At 55.1% G+C, this 19,637-nt stretch overlaps 1 protein-coding gene across 1 annotated transcript; it reads right to left on the bottom strand.

Annotated features, from left to right (window-relative positions):
* Positions 1-6,607: 6,607 nt before the first annotated feature.
* Positions 6,608-12,968, bottom strand: TMEM121B (transmembrane protein 121B). The gene has a single exon (XM_017343449.3). The coding sequence runs from the start codon at positions 11,280-11,282 to the stop codon at positions 9,540-9,542; it is 1,743 nt and encodes a 580-aa protein (XP_017198938.3). The 5' UTR covers positions 11,283-12,968; the 3' UTR covers positions 6,608-9,539.
* Between the last annotated feature and the right edge of the window lie 6,669 nt (positions 12,969-19,637).

Raw genomic sequence — 19,637 nt, 5'->3', positions numbered from 1 at the left:
AGACCCCAGAGCACTGTGGTCCTGGCACCTGGAAGCTCCCTGTCTCCACTGCAGTCGCATCTCCAAAGCCTCACCTTCTCGCTCTGCCAGCCTTGACAGCAAGCGTCCCCTTTGGCTCTGTGCACCATACCCCTTTATCTCCAGGGTGGCTGCTTTTTGTGTCCCCACCGGGTTTACTGAGACCATCCACATACCAGGCGACTCCGAGGACCCTGACAGGTCGGTAACTGGTAGTCCCAGAGCTCAGCAGCCCTCAGTGCTGTCCACTGTAGAACTGTGGTTGGCCCAGCCTCTGGTTGCTCTGAACCCTGGCTGATCAAACCCTGTGGCTCCCAGACGAGCCCCTCCGAGAACAGACACCCTCCAGCCTGTGCTGGCCCAGCTCTTGGACCCCATCCTGAATGGTGCAGCAGGGCTGACTCAGGGTGGGCCCAGAACATGCGCTGTGGCCCAGCACCTGGAGCAACCCTGCACACCGCCACCAGGCAAGTTTCCAACTCCCATGTCGATTTCCATGACTGATCCTAGTTTAAAGGGGGGGGGGGGGGGGAGTGGATAATTAGGTGGTGACCGGGCGTTGCTTGGATTCAAACCTAGTTTCTATTTTCTGCTTAAGAAGGTCCTCACGGTGTTTGAAAGGGGGTTCTGTTTCGTTGCTAGCCATCCATTCAGCAGCTGAGCTGCAGCCCCTGAATGCAAGGGTTTTGGGATTTTACTTATTTCCTGCTTATCTCTGCAGATTAAACACAGTGTGAGGGGCCGGCGCTGTGGCTCACTTGGCTAATCCTCCGCCTGCAGTGCTGGCATCCCATATGGGCGCCAGGTTCTAGTCCCGGCTGCTCCTCTTCCAGTCCAGCTCTCTGCTGTGGCCCGGGAAGGCAGTGGAGGATGGTCCAAGTCCTTGGGCCCTGCACCCACATGGGATACCAGGAGAAGCACCTGGCTCCTGGCTTCGGATCAGTGCAGCGCCGGCCGTGGCAGCCATATGGGGGTGAACCAACGGAAGGAAGACCTTTCTCTCTCTCTCTCTCTCTCTCTCTCTCTCTCTCTCTCATTTTCTCATTATCTATAACTCTACCTGTCAAATAAACCTGTCAAATAAATAAAATAAAATAAAAACAAACACGGTATGAGGGAGAAGGAGCTGTACTGACAGCACAAAGGGTGGGTTTAATTCAGCAGCATCCAGTGTGTCGGCTGGTGTTCTCCCTTAAATAAACCAGGGAAGTGCCCAGCTGTTCTCCCCTAGTGCTGCCTGAGAAGACCTGCGGGCTGGAGACCACAGGGCACCAGGCCGTGCGAGAGAGCAAGGGTCCGAGACTGCCTCCTCAGGAAAGTGCCAGGCCTCGGGTCCCCCAGGTCAGGTGTGCTCCCCAGAGAGGTTCTGGGCACACAGTGAACCGCAGGCTGCTGCTCTCCCGCCAGCAGGCTTGAATTAAGTCATCTTCTCTAGATCTTGGGCTGCTCATCTCAAAAATGGGCAGAGCAGGAGCTCCTGCCTCATCCGGGTTTCGTGAGGAGCAGATGAAATCTACGAGAAGCCTGTAGCTGCTTCCCCGCACCCAGGAAGTGCTCAATACTTGTCAGCCCCCAGCAGGTCCCAGGCGCTGCCTTCCCCCTGGCGCTGCTGCCTCTTGTCAAAAGCCCAGGGGCTCCTTGGTCTCTGCCTCTGAGCAGAGAGGAGCGCTCCCACCTGCTCCAGGCACACAGCAGCTCGTGGCACCGGGGGCCCTGTTTACCGTGTCTCTGTTCTTGCTCTCTCCCACCAGGGCCTTATACGTGCTCCAGTGCACGGCAGACAGTAGGAGCACAATACGTGTGGTGACTGGGTAAATACACTCACCCGGTGAGCACGGATGGAAAAATTGCACCAATACAGATCCTGGAGATTGTGTCAGAGAGAATATAAAGTGCAGTGCCTACCCCCTAACCCACAGGTGTAAGCTGTTAAGCTGTTGCACCCCACGGCTTCCTCCCACGTCCCATCACTCCAAAATGCTTCCCCGGCTGTCTCCTGGCTCTTGGCCTCTCCCCAGCGCTCCGTGCCCCAGAGCCCGGCACTGAGTCCATGCTCTCGACCTGACCATTTAGGTTGCTGAAGGCAGGCAGTCACCCTGTGGAGCCAGCCCTGCCTATTGGAGGATCATGGAGTCCTCTCTCGTGACTTTTTTTTTTTAATATTTATCTATTTATATGAAGAGAGAGGGAGAGACAGAGACAGCGAGATCTTCCATCCAAATGCCTGCAATAGCCAAGGCTGGGCCAGGACAAAGCTAGGAGCCAGGAACTGCATCCAGGTCTCCCAAGTGGGTAGCAGGAACCCAAGTTCTTGAGCCATCATCTGCTGCTTCTCATTCACATTAGTTACGAAGCTGGATTGGAATTAGAGGCAGGATTCCATCACAGGCCCTTTGATATGGGATGTGGGAATCCCAAATGATGGCTTAACCCACTGTACCACAATGCCCACCCCTCTCATGATTTGCTGTGTGCCAGGGAGTCTCTCCCAGCATGCCTCCCCAACCCGGGAAGCTGGACATCTCTCGTAGGAGGAGCAGCGCCTTTGGTTATTAACACCTTAGTAGGAACCTGTCCACTGCACCCTTCCTCTCTGGTTAGAGAGAAAGAAGATACGATGGTGACCTGAGGGGAGGGGAAGGAGGAGGGAGAGCAGTGGGCTGGCCCCTCCATGCTACAGATGTAGCAACAAGGGTTGACTTGCCTCACCTCCTCCATGGGGCTCCTACAGAAAATCAAACACAGCCCCTGCTGTTCAGCAGGGTGTGTAGAGCTCTCTTGAAGGGGAAGCTGAACCCAGTGGACAGACAGCTGAAGTCTGAAGGCTGCTGGGGGTGGTGCAGGTCTGGGAGGCAGGCAGTCCTGGCCTCAAGGCCACCTCATCCCTGGAGGTGGCTGTGAGCAGAGATGAGCTGATGGGCAGCCGGGATCGCACACACTCAAGCACACACTGTATCTTCCTGCTCTTCCTTAGGGCCAGAACTGCAGGGCCAGCCTCTGCCTTCAGGCCAGGCCTGCCTGTGGCCCCCGGCTTCCTGGGCCCACACAGACCACCCCCGAGCCTCTCCTGTGCCTTTTACAGAGCGCTGCCTGGTGTGCTCAGCTAACCCAAATCCCAGAGCCAGCTTGCCCAACTGTGGATCACTTACAGATATTTATAACACTCGGAGAAGTGAGTCATCTCATTTTACAGGGTTTAAGAAGAGACAAAGACATACTCTTATAATATTCTAGAACTACCCTGTATATAAATTTTGTACACTCTTACAATGATTGATGTCTTAAGGACAAGGGCCATTTTTGTACATGTCCCCCCTCATTGAATTTTCACCCCAGTTCTGAGAGACAGATATCATCGCTCCTATGTGTAAGTTATGAGAGGGACTGGTGCTGTGGCATAGTAAGTTAAACCTACACCTGCGGCACTGGCGTCCCATATCAGCGCTAGTTCAAGCCCCGGCTGCTACACTTCCCATCCAGTTCCCTGTTAATGCGCTTGGGAAAACAGCAGAACATGGCCCAATGTTTGGGCCCCTACACCTGCGTGGGAAACCTGGAAGAAGCTCTTGGCTCCTGGCTCCAGGCTAGCCCATCTTCAGCCATTGCAACCATTTGGGGAGTGAACCAGCAGATGGAAGACCTCTCTCTCCTTCTCCTTCTCTGTGACTCTGCCTTTCAAATAAATAAAAATAAATAAGTATTTTTAAAATGTTACGAGAAATTCCAGGTCAGAGTGAGAGACCGGGTAAGCCCAGCTGCTGGGCTCATCTGCTCCTGGATTTTCCTCTCAGCTCCCCTGACTCAAATCCCTGTGTGACCTTTGGAAGGAGCCAGAAGCATCAAACAGTAGAGGAACAGCACACAGCATTTAGACAGAACAGGCTGCCTCTACACTAAAGAACAGTACTACAAGGGAAGACGGGCATTTGGCATGGTGATTAAGACACAGCCTGGGAGACACCTGCGTCCCCTGTCAGAGTGCCTGGTTTGATACCCAGCTTCTCTGCCTCAGGTCCAGCTTCCTGCTGATGCACACCCTGGGGGGCAGCAGGTGATGGTTCAGGTGGTTGGATCCCTGCCACCCGGGTTGAGTCCCCAACTCCCGACTTGGCCTGGCCCAGCCTGGGCTGTTGCAGGCATTTGGGGAGTGAACAAGATGACAGATCCCTCTCTGTCTCTCTTTGTCCCTCTGCTTTTCTACTAAAATGGAATTAATAAATTATAAATTTTGAAAAATGTAAGTGTACTTTTTTAAAAGTTCATGGAAATAAAATTAAAAGATACTTTGATGTATTTTGAAATCCATGCATAAAGAAATCCTCAGAAAGTTCATTGAAAATGTGAATTATGGAAAAATTATGCAACATGCTTTGATTCTATTTTTCCATGACTTTTTTGGGGACACAGGAAAAACTTCCATCCACTAGTTCAGACTTCCCAAATGCCTACAATGCCAGTTAGATGGGCTGACTGGGGCCAGGTAGGTACCCAATCCAGGTCTCCCACATGGGTGGCAGGGTCCCAAATACTTGAGCCATCGCCTGTTGCTTCCAAGGATGCACATGAACAGGAAGCTGGAGTTGGAACTGAAGCCAGGACTCAAACTGAGGCACTCCAAAACCGACATCCCTCCAGCGTTTTAACTGCTCAACCAAATGCCTGGCCCTTCCCAAGAACTTTCTGGATTACTCTTATATGATTTTATTTTGGTGTAATTTGTCTCCTTCATGTTAAAAAAACAAAAAAAAAAACAAGGCAGAAACTTGATACAGGGGTTAAGATGCTGCTTGAGTAGAAGAAGGCCCAGGTCCTTGGGCCCCCGCACCCATGTGGGAGACCTGGAAGAAGCTCCTGGCTCCTGCCTTTGGATCAGCGCAGCTCCGGCCGTTGAGGGCAATTAGGAAGTGAACCATTGGGTGGAAGGTTCTCTCTTTCTCTCTCTGCTTCTCTGTAACTCTGCCTTTCAAATAAATAAATAAATCTAAAAATAAATAAAATAAAAACGCTGCTTGGGTGCCCATAGCCCACACCCAAGAGCCTGGGTCTGAGTCCTCGCTCTGTCCCTGATCCAGCTTCCTGCTAACGTGCATCTTGGTGGGCACCAGGTGATGGCTCTAATGGTCAGGTCCCTGCCACCCACGTGGGAGACCAGCGTGGCCCAGCCCCAACTGTTGTAGGCATTTGGGGAGTAAACCAGCAGAAGAAAGATCACTCTTTTCATGTCTGTCTCTTTGTCTCTCTACCTTCCAAATAAAGAATTTTTTTAAACCCTACGGCTGGGGGTATTGTCCAGCTCCGGTGGTGGCACAGTTCGGGTGGCAATGATGGGCACGTGGCTGGGCTGAGTGGAGGCAGGGTCAGAGGCAAAACTGGGAGGACAGAAGGAAGACTGTCCTAGGGAGGGCTCTCTCACGAATAGCAAGGGTACACTTTTCCCGTGGGCCGATACCCAGACACTTGAAGACTCGCACCAGAAGCCATGCAGAGGTGAGTGCCGCTGCTGCTGTGCTGCGGGGCCTCTCTGCAGCTTGCAATCTGGGGTGAGGAAGAGTTGGATTCTTACAAAGGCTGCGGTGGCTGGGGGGGCTGTGTCCCCTCACGCCCAGGAGTCTCCGAGTGGAACGAGTGGCAGCGGAAACTGTGTGGAGGGGTGTTTCTCCCCGTCATTGGACTGGGACTGGGACAGAAGTCCTAATGAGGATATGAGCAATTTTTAAAAACAGCTCAATGGAAAAGCGTAATTACTGTAGATACAATAAAAGAAACATTTGCTCACTGTCAGACTCTGAAGTTTGATGAAAGTATCTTTCTTTTTTTAATTTTTTTTTATTTTTGATAGGCAGAGTGGACAGTGAGAGAGAGAGAGAGACAGAGAGAAAGGTTTTCCTTTTGCTGTTGGTTTACCCTCTAATGGCCAGCTGCGGCCAGCGTACCGCGCTGATCCGATGGCAGGAGCCAGGTGCTTCTCCTGGTCTCCCATGCGGGTGCAGGGCCCAAGCACTTGGGCCATCCTCCACTGCACTCCCTGGCCACAGCAGAGAGCTGGCCTGGAAGAGGGGCAACCGGGACAGAATCCGGTGCCCCAACTGGTACTAGAACCCAGTGTGCCGGCGTCGCAAGGCGGAGGATTAGCCTATTGAGCCATGGCGCCAGCCGAAAGTACCTTTCCATATTGGGAGAGTTGTGTTCATTGGCTAGCTTTCTCTGTGTTTTATAAAAAAATGGAACTGATAAATCATGTTTTTAGAAATAGGGGAAAAAAAACCTAAGGCTTTTAAAAACAAACAAAAAGCCAATGCCCTCGTTTTTCTCATTCATACACAAGAAGTCACACTTCTGGCTGCCGCAAGCAGTTAAACATTAATTGCACAAGGCTTTCCCCCTTTGGGAAGGAACAGTGGGGAGAGCCCAGGGTGACCGGGTGCCCCGAGTTAGCCACGGCTACAGAAAGCCCAGCGCGGAACACTTGTCTCCACAATGTTAACACCAGCCTATAAAATGGTGACAGGTGTCGCAGTGGCATTTAAGAATTCAGTACGGAAACCAGGACAGGAAAGATCTTAAAACGAACCACACAGGAAGCTTGTCACAAGTTGCAAGTTTTTTATTTTCAGAACAGAGTCTGGTTTTATTTTTAAAAAGAGAGGGGGAAAATCGTGATAAATGCTAGTGAGGCGCCACTTTCTGCCTCCTTCCAGGCTCTCTGTGCCAGCAGGCTCCCGTCCAGAAAAACCCACGGACTCAGAACCAGAGCATGTGAAAACAGAGTAACCTTTAGGGAGGGTCTCGTCTTCCTTAAACGGACAAGGATCTGGGGGCTCAGAAGAAGCCCCCTACTTGCTCAACTGTCAGGAGCAAGCAGGTCTAGATTCCCAGCCCAGGGATCCTCCCGTGAGCCAGGCTGCTGTGGGTTGTCAGACCCCTGGACTCATCTAAGAGTCGACCCCTGCACTAGAGATGCCTCAGGAGGCAAGGAAAATGGGTCTTTTCTTATGAATGGGGCAAGGGAAATGAGTGAAAAGTTTCAAGAAAAACGCAAGGAAGGTCCTGACCCTCTGAGCACAGAGCACTTGTGCCAAATGCGTGGAGGAGGATGCCCAGGGCTGGCCTCTGCAGAGCTGGCCCCCTGGCTGTCCTGTCAGTCTCGGGACACCCCCTGGGAAGTGGCAGTAGCTCCTGGGAACCCATTACAGCTTCCCTCTGGCAAAGCCCATAGCCCTCGGAGATTCACACAGTCGCTCAGCAGTGGAAAGAGGGCAGGTCGGGGGCCAGCCGGGCCGGCCATGGCTCAGACACAATGTCCGTCTGTCACTGAGATTAGGCAGCAGAGAAACAGAGCAAAACTGAAGAAAGGACAACGGGGACAGAAGGAGCAGCTATTGGTACCCACTCCCTCCAGGGGCCGGGGGCCCCAGAGCCCGAGCACAATCAAAGGGAGAGAAGAGCAGTGTCGGGGGTTGAGGAGGAGAGAAGGCAGAAAGCCAGTTCATTGCAAAATCCACCCAACCAGCTGGCACTGAGTAGGTGGAAAGCCTGGGAGCAGAGCACATGGCATGGCAGCATTTTCCCCTTGTTCCCCACCCAGAGCAGGAGGGATGCTCAGAACTCTGGCCCGGCCACCAGCCCCTCCTGTGTCTCTCTCCATGGAGATCTTCTGCCCACGAGCAGTTGGGAAAGCGGGGTCTCAAGCTCTCAGATGATCCTAGCAGAACCAAAAGGAAAGGAGGCGGGCCTTCAGTCTGGGTGCTGACTTCGTGGTCAGTGACTTGGCATTTCCAGCCCCTTCCTGTAGAAGGCAGGGACAGGGAGGCCTTAACAGGCCCTGCAACCCCAGCCCAGCCCAGCCGTGCCCTCCCGAGGGCTTCGGACACACCCAGGGTGGAGGCAGAGACAGCTCTGCAAGTGGACCCTGGCTGGCTCCTCTCCTGTCCACCCTCGCAGAGGCCATTGTGCCATTGTGACCAGGGCCTTCAAGAGCCATAAACTCGGAGAATGTGAGAATTGAACGATTTAAAGAACACTCATCCAGCTTCTAGTTTCTGAATACGACAAAACTGAGGGCAAGGGAGGAAAAGTGATGTCACTCAAAACCGGTGAGTGACAGAGTCAGAACAGGAACCAAGTCTTCTGGTCCCCTGTCCAGGGTTTACTACATTACAAAAAACATCCCAAGAACTAAGGAAGAGGGGAAACAAACATTCTCGAAGTCCCACCCCCACCCCATCCTCTTGAGGGTGGGGGAGGGGGATTGCCCAGCCTTGCCCCCTTCCAGCCTCCTGCACCCTCACCGCCCCTGCAAACACTTACCCCACCTCAAAGACTCCTGGGTGGCACCCCACATCAGGGCTCCACGTGGGCAGCGCCGGGTGTCTCTCCTCACCACCCTCAACAAGAGGACCTCTGTGGGAGAGGGGGGCAGGGCTCTGAGCCTGCCTTTTCCCTACTGAGACCCTGACTGGGAGCAGAACAGAAAGGTCACCACCGTCCTTTCTGATCTACCCCAAGCTTTCCAAGAGGCAGGATAGCTGGGGAACTGAGCCCCAACTCCACATCCATCCAGGAGCCCCACCAAAGCAGTTGCTCAAAGCCTAGTTCTGCTGCAGCCAGCACCAAACCACCAGATGGCTAAAAGTGCAGGGCAGAGAGGGAAGCAAGGAGGGGCAAGCTGGTGGCTGAGACTCCATGGACCCTGTACTAACACCAGCACCCAGCCCCAACGGGAGCCAGTGGCCGTGTTGAATGCAACTTCTGATTACTTTGTCTTTGTTTTTTGCAAGCAGCATCAGTGCGTGATGCAACAAAAGTTGAAAACACAGAGGTAGAAATGCCATTCACCCAAGAAAGGGTGCAGTTTGGTCCTTAAAATACGAGCCCCTTCTTCCCCAGAGCCGAGAAGAGAGGAGCAGGAGGAGGATCCAGGGTGAGCTTCTTCCGTGGGGGAAGGCAACTGGGCGGCCCCAGGACCCAGCTCTTCCTGGGAAGTCATGGTCACAAATCCAGGCAGGCAGGAGGAAGCTGGGACACATATGAGGAGGGCAAGCCTCCCCAGATCCCCTAGCAGTTTCCAGGGGGCCACAGGGTGGAATAAGACAACACCGTACACAGCTCCAATCTGGAACAGACACATGGGGGCAGTTGGGGTGGATTCTGGGTCATTGGGCACTCTCCATAGCCTCAGAGGGGCTGGCACTTTCAAGCACTCCCTGCCCAGGAAACTCCTTTTCTACATTCTCCCTCACAATGGAAGGGGATGAGGGTGGAGATAGGGGAACGGGAAGCAAGGGTAATGCAGCCCCTTGGAGGTGAGGAGTGGGGTAGAGGGAGTGCACCTTGCTCACCACCAACTGCTAGTCTCGCCCCACACAGTCTATAGCCAAGCGGTGCAGGGGGCACACCAGCCCTCAGCCCTATAGACAGTTTTCTCTTCAAATGATGCCTGATCAAATCTGGGCGAGAGAAGGTTTGAGGACAAGGAGGGTGGTGGCGCTCAACCCCAAGCAAGCCCCCTGCCCTTCAGCCCTTCAGTTCTGGGAGGCCACCGCCAGGGTGTTGACATAGCCATGGGGCCCCCCATCGTTCTCCGGGATGCAGTGGCCCAGCTGGGAGCCCCCCTGAGGCGGCGGCAGGGCTGATGGAGGGGCACCATAGCCCCCTCTACCCCGACTTGGGGAGGCCCGGCTCCCGTGATCCCAGCAGCCCTCCAGGGCCTCCAGGCCGCGGCAGCCGAGGAAGAAGAGGTTCTTCAGCATGAAGACAGAGAGTGGCTGCTGGTGGCTCACCACCAGGAGGCAGCGCAGGGCCAGCAGGGGCACGTCCACCAGGCAGCCGCCCAGCAGGCGCAAAAGGCGGCTGCAGCTGCCCGGCCCCGAGGCCTGGCCCCGCGACGACGGAGCGGCGGCCCCGGCATTGAGCTCGTAGAGCCAGAGCACCGGCGAGGCGAGGGTGAGGAAGTAGACGGCGAGCAGCAGATAGCGCAGGTGCGCGGGCAGCGGCACGCGGCCTTCCAGCGTCAGCTCCACCAGGGTAAAGCTGTCGAGCAAATCCAGACAAGTGCCCAGGAAGCAGCCTGCAGCGCGGTGCTGCTGGGGCTGCAGGAGCAAGGGCCCCGCCGAGCCCGCGGGGGCGCCCGCCTCGCTGATGGCCCGCACCAGGCTGTAGAGCAGGGGCACCGACAGAGCCATGGTGAGGCGGAAGCCCGTGGTGCCGAAGGGCGCGCGCAGTTCGATGAGGTCCAGGATGGACGTGCCCAGGATGAGCACCACCTTGGGCGTGAAGGCGATGGAGTAGATGAGCCAGGCCAGGTAGGCGAAGGCGAACTCACCCGCCACCCCCACCGGCCCCGGTCCGCACCCGGGGCCGCCGGCCATGCTGCGGCCGCCGCGCGCCTTGGCTCCAGTCGCGGCCGCGGCCGAGGCGCCCGAGGAGGCGGGCAGGTGCAGAGGCGGCGCAGCGTGGTGGTGCTGGTGCGGCGGATGGCTGTGTGCGCCGCTTGCCGCGCTGCCCCGACGGCCCCGGCTGTTCTTGGCGAAGAAGATGGCCCAGCCCACCACCACCACCAGGTCAGTGGCGATCCAGGAGCACCAGTACAGGTCGGTGACAGCGATGAGGTACAGGTCCAGCAGCCCGCCCTGCGCCAGCAGCAGCACCACGGACAGCGCCTGGTAGCCCCAGCGGCACCCCGGCCCGGCGGCGCACCCGCGGCGCCCTCCTCTGCGGCCGGGCCGGGCCGGACGGCCGCAGCAGCAACAACACGGGCAGCAGGAGGCGCCGCCGCCGGTTCCCGCGCCGCCCGCGCCCCCCATGGAGCGGCCCCCGGGACCCCCGACGGGCCCGGCCGCGGCGCCCCCGCCGAAGTCGGCGGCAGTCATGCTGCAGGAAGAGGCGGGTGTGGACGCGGAGGAGTAGGTGGCGGCGGACGAGGAGAAGGCGACCGGCGCGGCGTCCCCCGTCGCTGGGGGTCCCGCGGGCGCTGCGGCCGGCACCAGCGGCTTGCTGAGACTGACGCTCTCGTCGTCGTCTTCCCGCCCCGCGCCGGTGCCGCCGCTGCTGCCGCCGCTGCTGCTCACGGAGTCGCCCCCGCAGCGCCGGCCGCCCCCGCGGCCGGGGCTGGGGCTGCTGCTGCTGTCGCCCGAGCCACCCGGGCCGCGGGGCGAACCCCCGCGGAAGAAGAGCGGCTGCAGTCGGGCAGCGGGCGGCGGCGGCGGCGGCGGGAAGGGGCCGGGCGAGGACGAAAGCGGGCGAGGGTGGCCGAGCGCCGGGTGCATTGTCCTCCCGGGCTCCCTCCCAGCCAACCTGGGACTGGCGCGCCAGCCGCCGCCGCCTCTGCCCAGCGGCCGGGCCTCGTACCCCGGCTGGGCGGCGGCGAGATCAGGACTGGAGCCGCCGGACCGGGCGATCCAGGCCCGGGCGGCTGAGAGCTGGGCTGGCGAGGCGTGGGGCCGACCGCGGTGGCCGCGGCGGCGGCGACGGCGGGCTGGGCGGAGAGCAGCCTGGCGGGGAGGAGAGGGAGGCTGGCGGTGGGGAAACCAGGACTGGATTCTAGGGAGAGAGGAGGAGCGGAGACCAGAAAGGGAGAAAACCTGGCTCGCCGAATCCGCGGCTAGAAGGGAGGGGCGCCCTAGGGGTCTGGAGAGGAAGGAGAGAGGGGCCGGTGACCTCCAGAACGAGGATGGGCTTGGTGTGGGGAGGACTTAAGGGCGCACAGGATTCCCGAGGCAGTCGCTCGCAGGCAGAACCTTGGCTGAGAGGCGGGAGCACAGGTGGCCGTCTGGCCTTAGTCTCCGTGTAGACCGTGCCTGCTAGCACCGGACTTAGGCTCCTGCACCTGCTCAGCACAGCTTCTGCCGCCTCTATCCTCCGTCACCTGCTCTGCCCACTGAGCCTCCCTGTGTCTCCCTAAGGCGCTTAAAAAGGAATGGAAGAGCCAGGCCCTGCTCAGACAAAGAACCAGGGACCACAGCACCATTCATTGTCCTACAGATTCACCGCCCTGTACTGGGTTGAGTGAACCCTGCCCCAGGAGACCCCAACTTCGAGGGGATGAAGTTCCCTGAATATTACTGATTGGAAAGAGAAAATAAAGGCATTGGTCAAGTGGTCGCAACCAAGTGAGGTTTTTTATTTTCTTAAAGATTTTTTTTTTTTTTGACAGGCAGAGTGGACAGTGAGAGAGAGAGAGAGACAGAGAGAAAGGTCTTCCTTTTGCCATTGGTTCACCCTCCAATGGCCGCACTCCAGCCAGCGCACTGCACTGACCTGATGGCAGGAGCCAGGTACTTATCCTGGTCTCCCATGGGGTGCAGGGCCCAAGCACTTGGGCCATCCTCCACTGCCTTCCTGGGCCACAGCAGAGAGCTGGCCTGGAAGAGGGGCAACCGGGACAGAATCCGGTGCCCCGACCGGGACTAGAACCAGGTGTGCTGGCGCCGCAAGGTGGAGGATTAGCCTAGTGAGCTGCGGCGCCGGCCTTTCTTAAAGATTCTTAAAGTGGAAGTTGGAACTAATAGGGAGATGTGCCCAGCACAGAGGAAAATATAGGGAGTTTTGGAGATCTAGGTACTTTGTTAAAAGCAGAGGCTCAAAGGGGGTGATGGCAGGCAGAAGGCACAGTGAGCAGGCAGGGGTGGGGTACAGCATCAGCGATCCCCACCAACAAGCTCAAGAACTCCCCTTGACTCAGGACCCACCCTGACTCACTGGCTCCATGACTGGGGTGGATGTCCATGAAGTGACTCTGGAAGCAGAAGGTGGAAGTGGTATCTTTAGGGAGATGGGGGAATGAGATGGGGCTCCTGTGTGAAGCAGACAACACATGCCCATTCATCAGAGCAAGGCAGGACGCCTGACTGCAAGTTCTCTGCCCTGGGTTTGTTACCTTCAATCTGCTGCAGCCGCCGGGCTCATCTTCCTGGAGAAATCTGCACAACACTAGGGCATGGACGCATGGGACCCATGGCAGTTAGTTGCCAAGGCCTTGCCCCTCAATCTGCCACTTGAACAAATCTGCTTCCTCCAGCTTCTTGGAGGTCAAGCTGTGCGAACAATCCTTGGTAGTGTGGGATCCAGAACTCACGACACCGGACAGACTTGGTGGCGCAGCAAGTTGGCCTGCAGTTTGAAACACAAGCATCCCATGTTACAGTGCCTGGTTTGAGTCCCACTTACTCCACTTCCTATCCGGCTTCCTGCTTTGCACCTGGAAAGGCGGTGGAAGACAACCCCAGTACTTGAGTCCCTGCCACCCATGCGGGAGACCTGGATGGAGCTCGAGACTCCAGGGCTTCAGTCTGATCCAGTGCTGGCTGCCTCAGGCATTTGTGGGACGACCAGTGGATGGAAGATTGCTTGCTGTCACTCCCCCTCTGTCACTCTGCCTTTCAAGTGAATAAATCTTGAAAACACAAAACTCACAACCTCTACTGTTTCTACTGTCCCGCTGGCACACACAGCCTTTGAAAAGTCCTGTGTCCTATCATCACGCAAGGTGTAGCAAGTACAATGGTGAGAGCCTGTGCTCTGGGCCAGCGGGGCCAGCTCGGGCACTTAACAGTGTATGGTTATTTCGCCTCTTTGAGCCTTGAGCGCCATCCTTTTTAAGATTTTATTTATTCATTCGACAGGTAGAGCTACAGACAGTGAGAGAGAGAGACAGAGAGAAAGGTCTTCCTTCCATTGGTTCACTCCCCAAATGGAATCCAGGAGCCAGGTGCTTCTCCCTGGTCTCCCACGCAGGTGCCATCCTCCCGGGGGCACTTGGGCCATCCTCCACTGCCCTCCCGGGGCCATAGCAGAGAGCTGGACTGGAAGAGGAGCAACCAGGACTAGATGGCGCTTGAGCGGCATCTTAACTGCTTGTTGCAAATACGGTGTAAAGGGCTAGCCCAGTGCATGGCTCAGTTAAAGGCATCTGGTGTTATAGTGGCTCCACTTAGCTGAGTTCTCTGTCTCCCAGGGGACACTCACTCAAAGCAAGGGCTGTCGGGGGTTGCATTCCTTCCCGAGGCCACACTCACAATTCTGCTCCCCCACAGCTCTGCACTTCAGAGCATTGGTTCTTGGGGCTGGTTTTTCCAGGCCCCGCCGTGGAAGAGACCCAGCCACGCCAGCTGGTGCCAAGGGGTGAGGCGGAGAGACAATAGCTTGGCCTTCCCGTGTACATGCGTGGCAGTAGCAGGTCCGGCAGATGTCAGAGCAGAGCAGTCCCTGTGAAAAAGGGGACTGGGGAGCTGCGGGCCGCTAATGGCAGTGATTATAGCCCATCTCCCTGTCTCCCCAGCAGCTCATGTGGAGTTAATGGAGCAGTTGAAGAAACAATAGCAGCTGATGGAAGGCAAAGAACTGGACTCCCGAGAGAGCACTGCAGACCCTGCCTCCACCCCTCTGGGCCCCCAGTCCCCCGCAGGCCCACAGAGGGCTCAGGCCTGGCCCTCCTGTCACAGGTGCTTTGAGAGGACTTCTTTCCTCCCCACGCAGCTGAATGTTAACTGTCCTTTGAAGTCGCTCTGCATTGCTAGCAAATGTGCTGTCAGTTAATCAGATGAACTTTCTTTGAGAGACTCTTCTGCCCCACTTCTTTCAGGCCTGAGATCCTGGATAACAGTACCACAGATAATTAGGGTGAGAAGTCAGGTACACTGCAGAATATGCTGGAGGCCTGGGATGGTTGTGATCTGCTCTTTGCACTGGGTTTTTCCAATCTTCTACACATTCTCACACACTAACACACACACACACACACACACACAGCCTTTGCTTCAGTCAGGAAAGGCTTGATAAAGATGTGATAAGAGTGGGAAGAGGAATGTCCAAAAGATTTTCACACCCAGAGTGAGAACAGAGGAGGACATTTGGTGTGGCAGTTAAGATACTGCTTAAATATATTTGCATCCCATATCAGAGAGCCTGGGTTTCAGCCCCAGCTCCACTTCTGGTTCCAGCTTCCTGCTAAGCCACACCACCAGAGGCAGCAGGTGATGATGGCTCAAGTACTTGGATCCTTGCCACCAACATGAGAGAACCAGATGGAGTTCCTGGCTCCTGGCTTTTTTTTTTTCTATTTTTTTTTTTTTAATATTTACTTCTTAGGGAGCCGGCACTATGGCACAGCAGGTTAAGCCATGCAGTGCCTGCATCAAGTCTCAGCTACTCCACTTCCAATCCAGCTCCCTGCTAATGCACCTAGGAAAGCAGTGCAAGATGGCCCAAGTTCTTGGGACCCTGAAACCACACGGGAGACCCAGAAGAAGCTCCTGGCTCCAGGCTTCAGCCTGGCCCATCCCAGGATGTTGTGGCCATTTGGAGAGTGAACCAGCAGATAGAAGATCTCTCTCTCTGCCTTTCAAATAAATAAATATATCTTTTGGGGCTGGCTATGTGACACAGTAGGTTAATCCTCTGCCTGCGGCGCTGGCATCCCATATGGGTGCTGGTTTGAGTCCCGGCTGCCCCTCTTCCAATCCTGCTCTCTGCTATGGCCTGGAAAAGCAGTGGAGGATGGCCCAAGTCCTTGGACCCCTGCACCCACGTGGGAGACCAGGAAGAAGCACCTGGCTCCTGGCTTCGGATTGGCGCAGCTCCAGCCGTTACAGCCATCTGGGGAGTGAACCAACGGAAGGAAGACCTTTCTCTCTGTCTCTCCCTCTCACTATCTGTAATTCTACCTCTCAAATAAATAAATAAAATCTTTTAAAAAATGCATCTTTTAAAAAGGGATTTACTTTTTATTTGTTTGAAAGGCACAGAGAGAAAGAAATTATCCATTCACAATAGATCGAAAGCATAGAATATTTGGTGATAGAATATTCTGGTCTTTCTAGAATGGAAAGGCCAGTGACTCCCTGCCTTCCCAGGCACGAGTAGATGGACTAGTAGTCGGCTAGTCACTAGTAGAGGAGCAGCAGGGCCAACCTTTCCCAGTACCGAGTGCAGCTTCCTGCTGCTCAGAGCAAGAATAAAGGACAGCCGCAAAGGAAAACATCAAGAGGGGCTCCCTGTGTGAGCGGAGATGAGAAGGAACACAGCCCAGACCTCTGGCTCTCATCGCACGGTCACTGCAGGCAGCTCTGACACAGAGCAGCCAGCAGAGAGCGGGAGCAGGGCGGGTGTGTGCAGACCTGGAAGTGTCATCCCAGCTGAACACAGGCACCAGCCCCACCCCCGACTCAGGGCCCCTGTAATAGCAGGGCCAGGCCGCGTCCCTGAGCTGCCCTTACTGGCTGGGAGAAAGGCGAAGCTAGCGTTGCAAATGAGTCCCTAGCCAGGGGCTGGGCCCCAGACTTTAAGTTCTTTCTTAGGAGAGAGCGACATTACAGGAACATAAGCAGGGACAAACAGTGGCATGCTGGGTCCCCTGAAGGCACACATGGGAGGGTTCCGGAAAGGCTTGGTGGAGAATGGGACCAGAGCACTGCTGCAGAGCAGGCGGGAGGGGCCGGAGGGACAGAGGAGCCAAGTATGAAGCAGCAGGGCCTCTTTAAAGAGTCGCAACTCCTTGGCATTGTCTGAACACGTAGGATAAGGAGCACATACAAGAGAGAAGGCAGAGGCCAGCACTGTGGCATAGTGGGTAAACTGCTGCCTGCAGCGGTACTGGTTCAAGTCCTGGCAGTTCCACTTCCGATCCAGCTCTCTGCTATGGCCTGGGAAAGCAGTACAAGGTGGCCAAGTCCTTGGGCCCCTGCACCCGCATGGGAGACCCAGAAGAAGCTCCTGGCTCCTGGCTTCGGATCAGGTCAGCTCTGGCTGTTGCAGCCAATTGGGGAATGAACCAGTGGATGGAAGACCTCTCTCTCTCTCTCTCTCTGCCTCTGCCTCTCCTCTTTCTGTGTAACTCTTTCAAATAAATAAATAAATAAATCTTTAAAAAGAGAGAGAGAGGGAAAGCGAGAGAGGGCAGAGTGCATGCACTGGGCTGGGTGCCGGCGGCCTCCCGTGCCAGGCCAAGCTTGGGCTGCATTCTGAGGGGACTGAGGGCTCCTGAAAGCTGAGGTGCAGCAGAAAGGGGTTTACATTTCAGAACAGTGGTTTTGCGGTGGAAATGATGGATTGAGGAGCAAGGAGAAAAGGGAGCACAGAAGTCATGTTCTGGTTCTGGTAATAATGTGGACTAAATAATATGCAATACTCCCTGGCTTACCAAAAAAAAAAAAAAAATCCCACACTAAATAAAACAGCCTCCTTTTAAAGGCACAGCTAATCTCGCAAGAAGGTAAGGGAATTCTTGGGGCCGGTCAGTGGAGAGGGGACTACAAACCAGCATGGAAGGTGAGGTAAATGAGCGAGTGCACGCAGACACGCCTGTCTCAGAAGGCCACACGTGTGGCCACCCAACCTTCAATGTATTTAAATTAGTATTAAGTACAGTTCATTAAAATTAAAAATTCAGATCTCACCGCCCCTATTTCAGGTGCTTGGAAGCCCCAGGTAACTTACGGCCGGGACAGCGCAGATCTAGAACACTCCCATTGCTGTGGCAGGTTCTACTGGATGGTGTTGACGGGCACCTGGGTAGCAGCCAAGCAGAAAACAGGAGACACAGCATTGGAAGCAAGACAGCCAAGCTGAGCTTCCTGCAAACCACAACCCTCAATGAAACAGTGGGCGAGGAAAGCAAATCTCTCACTGAAAGCGGGAGACGCCATGGAAATGAGTGGCCTGGGCTAAAAGTGCTATTAAAGTCCCTCCTGAGAATTCATGACCCTGGGCTTGCTTGTATCACATAGATTTGGGGTGCAATCAATGTCATGCTGAGAAACTAACATAACTACGGGCTACAGTCCCACTGCAGCTATGGGTTGCCCTGTAAAAGCAAATATAAAGAGTTCCAAGGACACACCTTTAACCCAGGCCTTCTAAGATTCTCATAGATAAAACACCAGTAAAAGTGAGCTCACAATCCCTGATCACAAACTACACAAGGAAATAGCCCAACATGAATGAAAATCAGCAGAGAAAATACACTGCTAGACCACCAAGAACATCATGTGATGAAGGCTGCAATACCAATAGATCTACCAGGATTTACCCACAACGTCACAGCGCCAGCCCCCTATAGGAGTGCTGGTTCCAGTTCCGGCTGCTCCACTTCTGATCCAGCTCTCTGCTATGGACTGGGAAAGCAGTAGAAGATGGCCCAAGCGCTTGGACCCTTGCACCCACGTGAGAGACCCAGAAGAAGCTCCTGGCTTCGGATCTGTGCAACTCGGGCGTTGCAGTCATCTAGGGAGTGAACCAGCAGATGGCAGACCTCTCTCTCACTCTTTCTCCCCCTCTATCTCTGCCTCTCTGTAACTCTGCCTTTCAAATAAATAAAATATCTAAATTAAAAAAAAAAAAAAAACATAAGAAAGAAGGATATAGATCTCAGTGAAACCATTGTAACTGGTGGCAACTATAAAAACAACCACTTAAAGTTCCTGAAAATTGTTCGAGGACTTGCAAATGCACAAACGTTTATTCAAGAAAATTTACTAAGGGCCCGGTGCTATGCACGACCCAGTGGATAGGAGACTTTTCTGTCTCTGCCTTTCTCTGTCTATAACTCTACTTCTTAAATAAGTACATAAATAAAATCTTGAAAAACAAACAAACAAAAAAAAAAAGAAAAAAAAGAAAGGCCAGCGCCATGGCTCACTTGGCTAATCCTCCGCCTGTGGCACCAGCACCTCGGGTTCTAGTCCTGGTTGGGGCCCCGGGTACTAGTCCCGGTTGCTCCTCTTCCAGTCCAGCTTTCTGCTGTGGCCCGGGAGGGCATGTCGCCAGGCACCGCCAAAATGGGGACAATGGCAAGAGCTGAAGAAAGACTAGAACCGGCCTGCTTGGTTGTTAGGGACAAGAAGCGCCGGACAGAGCTGGCGCCTGCTGGAGATGTCTACCTGTCTAATAAACTCTGAGTCACTTGGCAAATGCGCGAGCACCAGGGGTGCGGCTTCTTCCCTGGAGCACCGAGGGCAGCACACGCCGAGATGGTCCGCGTGCACCCAGGTCAGGCCGTGGCGGGCCTGGGAGGCTCCTGCGTCCTGGAGCGAAGGCCGGCAGCTTTCTGTGGGGCAGGGCACCCGCCCCGAGCAGGGCGAGCTGTTGGTCTCTGGGTGCTCAGAGCTGAGGAAGGCTACAAACAGAAGGGCACCGTAAAGTCCATATTGCCGCCATCTCAGAGTTTATAGAGTTACCTTGTATCACAGAACGAGCAGGGACTCCGCGAGGTCACAGAAGACTGGGTGTGTGTGTGTGTGTGTGTGCGCGCGCGCGGTCGATTCGGCAGTGCACACAGGCTGACGCGGGGTGGGCTCTGCTCTGCGGGCAAACAGGAGGCCTGGCCGCGTGTGTGCTTTTCTCTTTCAGACGGCGCAGCGGTGACCGTAGCGGCCATTAGGGGAGTGAACCAACGGAAGGAAGACCTCTCTGTGTGCAACTCTGCCTGGGAGAGAAAGAAAGAAAGAAAGAAAGAAAGAAAGAAAGAAAGAAAGAAAGAAAGAAAGAAAGAAAGAAAGAAAGAAAGAAAGAAAGAAAGAGAGAGAGAAAGAGAGAAAGAGAGAAAGAGAGAAAGAGAGAAAGAGAGAAAGAGAGAAAGAGAGAAAGAGAGAAAGAGAGAAAGAGAGAAAGAGAGAAAGAGAGAGAGA

This window comes from Oryctolagus cuniculus, chromosome 9 (assembly GCF_964237555.1).
Source record: "Oryctolagus cuniculus chromosome 9, mOryCun1.1, whole genome shotgun sequence".
Taxonomy (NCBI): Eukaryota; Metazoa; Chordata; class Mammalia; order Lagomorpha; family Leporidae; genus Oryctolagus; species Oryctolagus cuniculus.
This window is presented reverse-complemented; position numbering and strand designations above follow the sequence as displayed.

Coding starts and splice junctions, on each gene's coding strand:
- TMEM121B (XM_017343449.3), bottom strand. CDS start 11,282: ATGCACCCGGCGCTCGGCCACCCTCGCCCGCTTTCGTCCTCGCCCGGC.